At 34.1% G+C, this 10,376-nt stretch overlaps 1 protein-coding gene across 1 annotated transcript; it reads right to left on the bottom strand.

Annotated features, from left to right (window-relative positions):
- Positions 1–407: 407 nt before the first annotated feature.
- Positions 408–5,848, bottom strand: LOC137820426 (reticulon-like protein B21). Its single transcript, XM_068624513.1, has 9 exons — positions 4,049–5,848; positions 3,912–3,971; positions 3,722–3,824; positions 3,540–3,614; positions 3,310–3,454; positions 3,141–3,210; positions 2,952–3,017; positions 985–1,107; positions 408–863 (listed from the first exon to the last, which is right to left on the bottom strand). The coding sequence occupies exons 1-9, from the start codon at positions 5,235–5,237 to the stop codon at positions 688–690; spliced, it is 2,007 nt and encodes a 668-aa protein (XP_068480614.1). The 5' UTR covers positions 5,238–5,848; the 3' UTR covers positions 408–687.
- Between the last annotated feature and the right edge of the window lie 4,528 nt (positions 5,849–10,376).

Genomic DNA, 10,376 nt, shown 5'->3' with positions numbered 1-10,376 from the left:
TTAACAAGAAACTTGTCTATAATAGACCAAGTATTATCATGTTTTGAATTTTCTTGTTTAAGCACATAATCAAAACATTAAAGGCTGTTAATTTTTATTCTAACAAAAGTATGTGCGACTCTTCTAAATTATTAGAAATAGGTAAACCTAGAGAGTCCTAGTAGACGCACTTGTGCAATAAATCTTATTGTTATCTTTTGTAAGCGAACTCATGAAGTGGTGTCCTTCAAAGACATTGATGATCGTTGGAATGGTTGTAGCAGACATAAGCTTCTTGGGGAAGCAATGGAGGGGATCTTTTTGTGGGTTGAAGTTAAGTGGCAGTAAGCATTAGGTGATACAGTGAGGGTACCACCAAAAGGTTGCTCTATTGCTTATAAACATTGATGGAGGATAATACAACACCATGACGAAGATAAATTATTATAACTGAATGCTAATTACAGAACATAAACACCCTTGCCATTATTCCCTTTCCCTATCGAACCCTGATGGATTTGTTTACTAAATTAAGCTTTATATTGACATAACAAAAATTTACAGCATATTTTTATATATAAGGAATTTCTACTTGAAACTTTTAAACGAAAATATAAAAGAAAATTTAAAGGGAAAATGGGACTATACTAACAACTGAACAAGCCTGTTTAAGATGGTACCACTAGTTGCCACCATCAACACGTTCTTTCAGAACACTTTCTTCACTTTATTGGTATCACTAAAGTTACTTGCAGGTCCTTGTTTGTGTCTAACTCCAACACCTTCTTCCCATGTTTCATCACACCCTCCTTCTTCTTCCCCCCATTCATCTCTCACCAAATAATGCTGTTGATAATATCTAAAAGCCACAAATAGCACGAACACTGCAAAAATAACACAACTTCATCCATTATTATGTCTACATACATTGCAAATCAAACAAAAGAATCGAAATTCAAACCTAAACTTTAAATTAAAAGATGTGATGTGACCAAACATAAGTACCTGCCCAAATGCGAGCAACAACTGAGGATAAATTCCACACGAGCCCAAAGATCCCAAGAGCCACTGCTTTCTTGTGTGAGCATGAATCCCAAGCATCCCGAAATCGTCGTATCCAAAAATTTCCTTCACCACAATAGAAAAAGTGTAATGATATATTGATCCTCACTATTTTCTCCTTTACATTTTTTTTATTCTCTATAATTATAAAAAAATATTTTTTTAATTACCACATTCCCTTTAAAACAGGTTCTCAAGTTATTCTTTGGTGGTGAAACAATTGTTTTCCTTAAAAGAACAAGAAGACCAATTTAAAATAACAAAAGATACTTTTTAGCATGGAGCAATTTTTCTCCTTATTACCAAGATGAGGTTGCTTTTTAAAATATTACCATGTTGGAAAAAAATCATACCAACATAGCAAGATTTTTTCATAAAATCGTGTAAAAGTGACACGATTTTGATCATGTAAGAATAAAGTAATATCAAGATAACATAATTTTAACCATATCAAGTCGTATCAAAATCATATCAAGTCGTATAAAAAATGATACGATTTTAGTATATTTTTTTTTCATAATAAAATTGTATTACCTGGTCACAATTTTCAAACCTCATAAATGCAATCACATTTTAGTAAAAGAAGAAAAATTGTCCCATATTGATAAAAAAGAAGAAGAAAAAAATGAGTTTCTTGGAGAGAAGGCTTGGTTTTTAGTCTTCTTGGAGACTAACACGTGAAGAGAGACTATATTTTTAGGTTTGGTGTTTGGGATTGGGGACCACTGACACCATTATGTTAATACCCTACACTGTGGTTGCGTTCCCTTCATTTCAAACTTGAATCTAATTGTCAGACACAAAGGAGACCCAATGAGCCCAAAAAAGTCAAGAATACAAAATTAAATAAAACCAGAGATGCTTCATCCATGTGATGCACAAAATTATGCTTCCATGATCACATCAAGTACTAAATCTTCAAAGTAATAAAATTAATTATCTTGAAGCAGATTTAGATTTGGAGTTTTTAACTTTATTTACATGGTTGAGATGGTATAATTGCACTATATTAAACTATTACTAGTGTTTGTTTGTTTATGCCCCACCGGATCCACATTATGATGCAGTTAAGACACCACCCATTATATAAGGAAACAAAATAAAATCATAGTTAGCAAACCGATTCTAACCTCTAACTTTTTTTATCATTTACTTTATATGTGTGCAATTATTATTTCGTAATTTATTAAATTATATTTTTTTAATATTAAAGAAAAAAGTTGTGTATTTTTTTTAATCATTGGATTTTTAATATTATATGAAAAACAAGACACAAATTTCACATATACAAATTTTTATATACAAAATAGATATACATAAGGGTTAGATTACAGTGAACACACACTGAAGAGAGTAGAGAGACAATTCAAACATTATAATCTCACTTTAGCATCAAGCTCTTCCCGTTACTCTAACTCTAATATGTTGTTTAAAATGTTGTTTAAAGCTTATCGAACACAAACATTGACAGAATATATATATATATATATATATATATATATATATAAAATTTCTAAAATATAGGATACGTGACACAAATCTATATATTATATAATTATAATTATATAAATTAATTATATAAATTTAAGTATGTTTTTCTTAAAAGATATTTCATGACTGATTCAAAAAGATTTATTATTTTTTATAATCATAATAAAAATTTATATAATAAATTTAAATTTTTAAAAAATTAATATATTTATTTTTTGAAAAATTGTCAAAAATTTAATAAATATTTTTTAAATTAGATACTTTATCCATACTTATTCTACTGGTATCACTTGTGTACGACACAAACACTTAACTAAAAGGATGAACTTCTTAATTTACCGTAACTAAAACAAGGTATAGGGTCATAATTGAGGCATTAAATAATGTTAGAAAAAGCAACATCAATTTCAGGAAATTACCATATGCAGTCAACTGTGCAGAATAGGAAGTGCATATCTTTGGTACAGTAAAAACTCCGAAGAAGCCTGAGGCAGCAAAACATAAATTTAGCATTTTCACAGTGTTCAGAGAGTTCTACTAAGGAATGGAAACCCCTTTTAAAGAGAATGTGAAGAGTTAAATTTTTGTATGAACCCTTAAAAACGTACCCAATTTGATCATCTTCCAAATGGTTATGTAGCTGCCACATCTGGCTAAAACAAAGAGCAAAATAGCCAACTGCAATTGATTCCCAATTGCCAAATTAAATTTTGGAGTTCAATCTTCTAGGCTACTATAATTTGTAATTTTGATGAGAAAAGGAAACTATTAAATTACCTTAATGGTGGTACCCGGATCTCCAGAAAACAGGCCTTTGAGTTTTGACAGAAACTCGTTCAAGTAAGGAAGAATCAGTTTTAGCATCCAAATTGCATCTTCTTCTCCCACTACATAATTTGACTCCTCAACTTCTATGAAACCTCTGATTAGTTTGAAACGAAAGAGAATCAGAAAAGATAGTTTCCTTGTAAATTGTAATTGTAATATATTAGTGCTTGGGTTATCACCTGAAAATTAGGGATCTATATAGGAAGATAACAGCCAGATAAACAAGACTTATGTAGGACGTCACTGAAATAAGACTGTAGAAACAGTGAAAGGAAAGCTTCATTTCAGGATTCTGTTCTGAAACAGCAAATTATATACTGATAGTATACAAAAAAAGAACTCTGTATAGCTGATTTCTAACCTCAGTTTGATATCCTTTGCATAAGAAGATGAGACTATGATGAATGTCCCAAGTCCAAAGACAAATGCTGATCTTGAAACGTCTCTCCACATGATTAAATCCACTGAGGAGGAGAGTTATGTAGATAAAGAATCAATGCCATTATGTGAATAAAATTTTGACAATAAATTTCACATGTTGGATGAATCACCTATACTCTGCAATTTGCTTTGGGTTTGTGGAAAGCTACGGTGTTCTTCCGCCTTTGGAACTGGACCATAACAATCAATCATAATAAACATAAAGCCAATTGGAACAAATTGAAAGAACAAACTAAGAAGTCCTTACTTGAATTAGCTTGGGCGAAATTTCGGTGAATTGTGGAATTCCTTCTAATTGTAGGAGATTGCTTCAGAGTAAGAGGAACAGAAACTGGCTTTCTTTCATTTTTGTGATGAAATCGCATGTGGGCACTCACAATCCTCTTAGGTTCTGGTTCATTTGGAATCTTCTTAGGTTCTGGTTCCTTCATAATCTTCTTTGGTTCTGGTTCTGGTTCTGGTTCATTCAGAATCACCTTCTTTTCTGGTTCATTATTCGCAATAACCTTCTTGTCCTGTTCTTTCCCAGCAGCCTCATCTTTTTCTGGCTCCCTGACAACCATTGTTTCTGCAATACTAATTTCCTTCACATCAATTCTCTCCTCCATCTCAATCTCAATTTCTTCCCCCACATCATCTCCTTCATCTGCTTCATCAACTGCAACTTCATCTGAATCACCACCAACCTGAACCGACAATTCGGTTGAACATTGGACCACATTTGCCGAGCTGCTAGATATAACCTTCTCTTGGCACACATCATCCAAATCCATGCAATTCTTTTCGTCAGCGTCATTCTTCTCATTCTCAACCTCAATCTTTTCATCCGTTGGTTCATCAGGAACTAAATCCAACTCGGATTTCGTGTTCCTTAATTGAATTGAGCTAACACCGGGAGAAGCAATCTTCTTTATTGGATCTGACTTGCTCTTTCTCAATTGTGCTGAACTCCTCTCATGCCCCTCATCTGATTCACCACTCTTCTGTGTCTCAGATCTCATCTTTCTGGTGTAAATTGGGCTTCTCTCAAGTTTATTTGCAAAAGCAGCAATCTTTCTGGTTTGTATTGGGCTCTTCTTCATTCCATCAGGGGAAGAAATGCTCAGCTCCTCGGAACTTTTCAGGGTCTCTGTCTTCCCTTTTGCCACCTGAATTGAGATCTTATTATCTGACCCCTCAGAGCTCTCAGATTTCCAAGTTTTCCTCTTTCCACATCCAATTGGGCTTTTTTTCAATCTGGCACCGCCACCATTTTCTTCAGGATTTTCTTCTGCGTTAAACACCTTGATCCCCCCTCTCACTTCATCACTCTTCATCCTGCTCTCCCACACTGACCCTGCAACCACACTCCCTCTGGCCCCTACCCTCCTTTTGCCCACTTCCATCCCCAATTTATCTCCTTTTTCTACCTGGCTATCAGTACTCCAATGGGTCATAGGTGGTTAGTGGATAAGAGGCTTCTAACTCAAGCAATGGCGGTTGGTGGGGTGCAACATTGGGATCCTTTTGCAAAACAATTGAGGGTGAGAGAGAGATCAAAAGTAGGGAGAAAGTAGAGAGTAGTTGGTCACTTTTCTTTTTCCTCTTTATTTTATCTCTTTCTGGATGATAACTGTGTCATCCCATGGTAAGAAAAAGCAAAGGTAAATTAGGGGGGTTGAATGATTAGGGTGTTAGGGAAGAGAAGAACCCTTCTTTTTTTAGCACTGATTTGATTCCCTATGATCTCTTCTCACTCTTACCAAGGTACTCTAAAAGTCATTAATAGTCTCACTCTCACATCACATGAGACTCTATTCCTAAGCTTGCTGCATGTAATATATATTTTGTCCTTCCTCTCAGAGTTCGAAGTGCGTGTGAATTCTGCAGTGTACTTATGGAATTGAGTGTAGCGGTTTTGTCCATAGCCTGCTTACGTGTAATAGTGGAGGCATAAGGAATTGCGATTTGTCATGGTAGCTACAAGTACCGTGGCAGAACACCAGACAAACGCACCCCAAATTTTGGTCACTCATCGTCTTTAATGTTGCCGTGCTTCAAAAATATGAATACCGAATACCAAATGCTGCTCGTGTACATTTATGATATTCAAGAATATATATTATACTTTTCTTTACCAATTAAGAGACTGATTAGAAGAAATAATTTATTTTTTTCAATTAGTTGAAGTTGAACATGTGATTGGATGAATGGGGTATCAATAATCTGATATTGGGTCCACTGGTATGATGATCTTCAAGGTCTTGTTTTTGCTTAGTGGGCGTTTTTACATTTAGACCAATACTGTTTACTTGAATCAATTGATCATTGTGTTTGTGTGCAGATGGATTTCTATTACTGTTATAGCAGAAATTGTAGACAATGAGAATCACAGAAGACCATGGCAAAACCAATGTGACAGAAACGACGAATTGGTTTCATTTACTCCAGTTTTCTGCTATTGCTAAACGAGTTTTGTTACTTTGAAATGTCAAATAGATTTAATTTTGCTAACAAGTTCACAGTAGATGAAGATCAGTTACTTTTAAATTACCATTTATTTTGATGCACTGATCATGGTCCCCTCACAAACTAAGTGCCAAGACTTCAAAAGTTTTGGCGTTATTGAAATGGCGCATTAAGAATCATTTAACAAAATACAAACGAAGGAGGTGAATATGTTATGTTCTTGCGTGTGAGAAAATTATTTACTGCATGTGGGAATGTTTGGTGTGGTAGAATCCAACGAGCCAGGCACAAAAGAAAAGCTTTTAGAGGTACCCCACAGAGCCATTTTTTTCCCTTTCTTCTTTTTCTGTTGAAATGGGGTCTGGTCATGTGAGGCAAAATCATGCAGAGGAATCCATTTTACATGGAACGTTGTCGCATACGACCAACACTCACCGACACTAGTAGTCACTGTATTTTGGTTGTATTGCCTTTTATCCCCTTCCCCTTCTTCAGGATCATGTTGCTATGCTAACATTTAACACTTTGTCGCATTATTCCTTCGTCACCATTTCTTAATCTTTAGGCTTTTCTTTACTTTTAGTTAATATTAGTGGCGCGTGTCCATGCATGTCAAATTAATCATATGCATATAATTAATTAACTTAACTTGTAATTAATGTTTTCAGTATGATAGGTGTTGCGAGTTGAAGTAGATCACCTTAAGACCGAGTTTCAAGTATTGACAATGATCCTTCGATCATTGAGAAGTTTATTTATACTTTTAAAAAAGTTTTTTTTTAATAGAATAAATAAACTTTAATTTTTTTTATAAGTTTGTTTATTTTACAAGTAGTTTTATTTTTTTATGAATAAATAATATATTTTTTGATAAGTGGTTATTTAAAAATTGTTTATTTCATAAAATATGTATTTTAAGTTTAATCGTTCTCATTCATATGAGATGAGAGGTTGATTATCTTAAGAGATAAATATTTTTTTTTATGGAGAAGTCCACTTATAGACGGAGTCTAATAATCCTATCAAAATATCTTTAAGAAAGAATAAGTAAATATGAAATGAGTTTCTTTAATTTATATTTCTCATTTTATAAGCTTGGTTAATAGCAAATAATAATATATGTTAAGAAATTGGAGACATAATGTCAAGTTGTTGAGTCTTATCTCTTACAAGAAAGTAACTAAATTTTAATTACACAAGAATTATCATATCAAATAAGAGGTAGATACTTAATTCCTTTAAGCTCACAAACTAAAGAGAACAACAAGTGGATAATTAGCTAATCGAAGTATGAGGAGGACAAAAAATGATGGGGACTTAAAAAGGACATACAAAGAATGTCAAGGAAAGTCAATTTCAAGCTTCAAGATGCAACAAGATGATCAAACAAGTTAAGCTTCCATGATTGGTGTTCTTGGTTCTTTTTTCTAGGGTTAAGTCTTGACCATGCTATGTGAGGTAGATGTATGTGTATATGCTAACTAAGGAAGGTTCTTAAAAGGATTTGGGTGGTTCCAGCAGCATACACACAAATATCAGATTTGAAAAACAGTGGAACACAAAACAGCAAGCTTCAATTTCAAGCAAATGATTAAGGTTCAATTGATATCATGCTAATTAATTGAGTGACCTTTGCAAACAAGCTGTTCCAGTGGCTTTTAACAGACTATGAGTGTTCTTCTTGATGTCAAGAAATTTTCCAGAAATTAAGAGCAATGAATCACAAAACAGCAAGCTTCAACTTTAAGCAATTGTTTAAGGTTCAATTAATAGCATTTACAGTTTCTTGAGCAGCCTATCACAGTCAATCTGTTCCAATGGTTTTTAGCAGATTATATATGTTCTTATCAGATTCAAACACCTTTTTTCAGAAATCAAGAACAGTATGCACAGTGCCCAGAAAGAACAGATTTATTTTCAATTGAACAGATTTATTTCTTTGTTGTTTTATCAATTATGCAGAAACGAAATTGCAGAGAGAGAGAGAATGAACACAAGCAATTATACTGGTTCACTCAACCTGAGCTACATCCAGTCTTCACCAACAACAGGTGGAATTCACTAACACACAGTACAACCAAATACAATTCCCACTGTTCTTGAAACCTACAAGAACTTAGGTACTCTTGCTGAAAAAACCTATTTCAGCATACACACACACCCACTCTTCAAGAACACCTATCAAGAAGAGTGTTCAACCAAACTATTACAAGAAAGAGATGTGAAACGACTACACCTGATTGAGGATACACAGATTTGCCTTAAACCAGTAGGCAAGATTGCTAGAACAGTAGCTGCACCTCACACCAAGCTTTTGGAACCAAACCAAGAACAAGCACTTTGTGATTTTTTGAAATCTTTGAAGAACAAATGCTAATCCTTGAAAACACTTAACTCTCTGCTTTCAAAACTTGTTTTTTGCAAATGTATGAACTGTTTGAATCGTTATTAAACTCAGAAACAAGTTTGCATTTTATAGAAAGCCAGCTTATAACAGAATTTTGAAAAACAGTTAAAGCTGTTATAAAATGAACAGATTGAAAATAAAATGAACTGATTTATTTTCAAAAAGTAGTTAGAGAATCTGTTAAGTGAGGAGACTTAGTCAACCATTCTGGTGCTGAGATAAAACTGAAAAACGTTTAAGTATGATATGGCACCAGAGGCAAAAAAGAATCTATTCATTTACAGATGAATAGATTTATTTTTCAAAACGAAAACAGAGGAAGTTTAACTATTTGAAACTCAGCCGTTTTGAAAAGAAGAAGACTTAGTCAAAATACCTGATGCACAAAATCAAATTTTTGCAAGACTTTAGCCAAGGCATCAGTGAAGAAAATGAATCTGTTTATTTAGAAAAGAACAGATTTATTTTTATGCAGTAAAATGTGTTTTTGTGTAAAACATGTGAAAAACAGTTTTAGAAAACTTATGCTTGTTCTTGACACATGGCCAGTGGTTATGAGGTGAGTTACTCAGCAAAAAGCTACTCTTAGACAACCTCTAAGCACTAACTAAGACACACTTAAAGCAAAGCAAAATACAAGTGAAATGTACATATAAGACTTCATCAAACACTACATATAAGTCTTCATCAAACACAATCTTGAAGGGACAACAACCATCTTCAACAATCTCCCCCTGTTTGATGGAGACAAATCCCCATAGCTAACCTCATAGCTTTGTTGCTTTAAGTACCTGCACTAGATTTTAAACCAGAAAAAAAAACAGCAGCATTGCATAGCATAAGACATGGTTTTTAAAGTGCAGAATTAACTCCCTGTTTCAGCTAGCTTCACCTAGCATGGTGAGCTATTTTTCTCCCCCTTTGGATTCATCAAACAGCATATAAGCATAGGGAATAAAGGGATATAAAGCAGAAATTATAACCATAATAGTTCAGAACCAGAAAACCAAATTGTTCAACATTACATAAACTTGAAAACTGATAAGGAAAGCATTAAAAGCAGAAAAAAAACTACTGATCCTTGTAGTAAAGCTCTGCAAGCTGTGCCTGAACTCCTTCAATATGATGATCAAGGTGTTGGAACCTTGCATGAGTAGTCTCAAAGTGTGCCCTTTGTTCTGCAGACATGACATCAAAACGGTACCGCACTTGCCTCTCAAACATAGACATTGGTTCTCCACGGTATTCTGGACTTTGATAGGAAACTATGGCATTTGTAGCAACTTCCTCATGTTCAGATTGGGTAGCAGGTGAGTCATCATCCATAGGAATAGCTTCATCCTCATCCTCATGTTCTGCTTGAGTGTCCTTCTCCTTGAGAACCACCCACTTGTTTTCAATTTTGTGAAAACCCATTTTGGTGAGAGTTGAAGTGTCAATCTCACTTACAGCTTTGATAGGGTCATTTCTCTCATTTGTAACATCAACACCAAAGTAATCAATTAATTTGGAAACAAGAATAGCATAGGGAAATCTGTAATCAGCCAACCTTTTTGACTTGAGCATGTGCTCATTGACAATGAACACCCAGTTTACCTTAATCTGGTTCATGATGCAATATAGGAGAATGAGATCCTCTTCATGTAGGACAACATGGTTTACCTTAATCTTTAGGGTCACGATGCATACACTCAAATTCTTATTGAGCACCCAAACCATC

Source organism: Phaseolus vulgaris, chromosome 9, assembly GCF_000499845.2.
Source record: "Phaseolus vulgaris cultivar G19833 chromosome 9, P. vulgaris v2.0, whole genome shotgun sequence".
NCBI lineage: Eukaryota > Viridiplantae > Streptophyta > Magnoliopsida > Fabales > Fabaceae > Phaseolus > Phaseolus vulgaris.
This window is presented reverse-complemented; position numbering and strand designations above follow the sequence as displayed.

What these genes read in the sequence shown, in the direction of transcription:
- LOC137820426 (XM_068624513.1), bottom strand. Translation starts at nt 5,237, where the DNA reads ATGACCCATTGGAGTACTGATAGCCAGGTAGAAAAAGGAGATAAATTG. An exon ending in TTTCGCCCAAGCTAATTCAA is followed by an intron (nt 3,972 to 4,048) that starts GTAAGGACTTCT and finishes GTTATGGTCCAG; the next exon opens with TTCCAAAGGCGGAAGAACAC. An exon ending in TGTTGCTCGCATTTGGGCAG is followed by an intron (nt 864 to 984) that starts GTACTTATGTTT and finishes TTATTTTTGCAG; the next exon opens with TGTTCGTGCTATTTGTGGCT.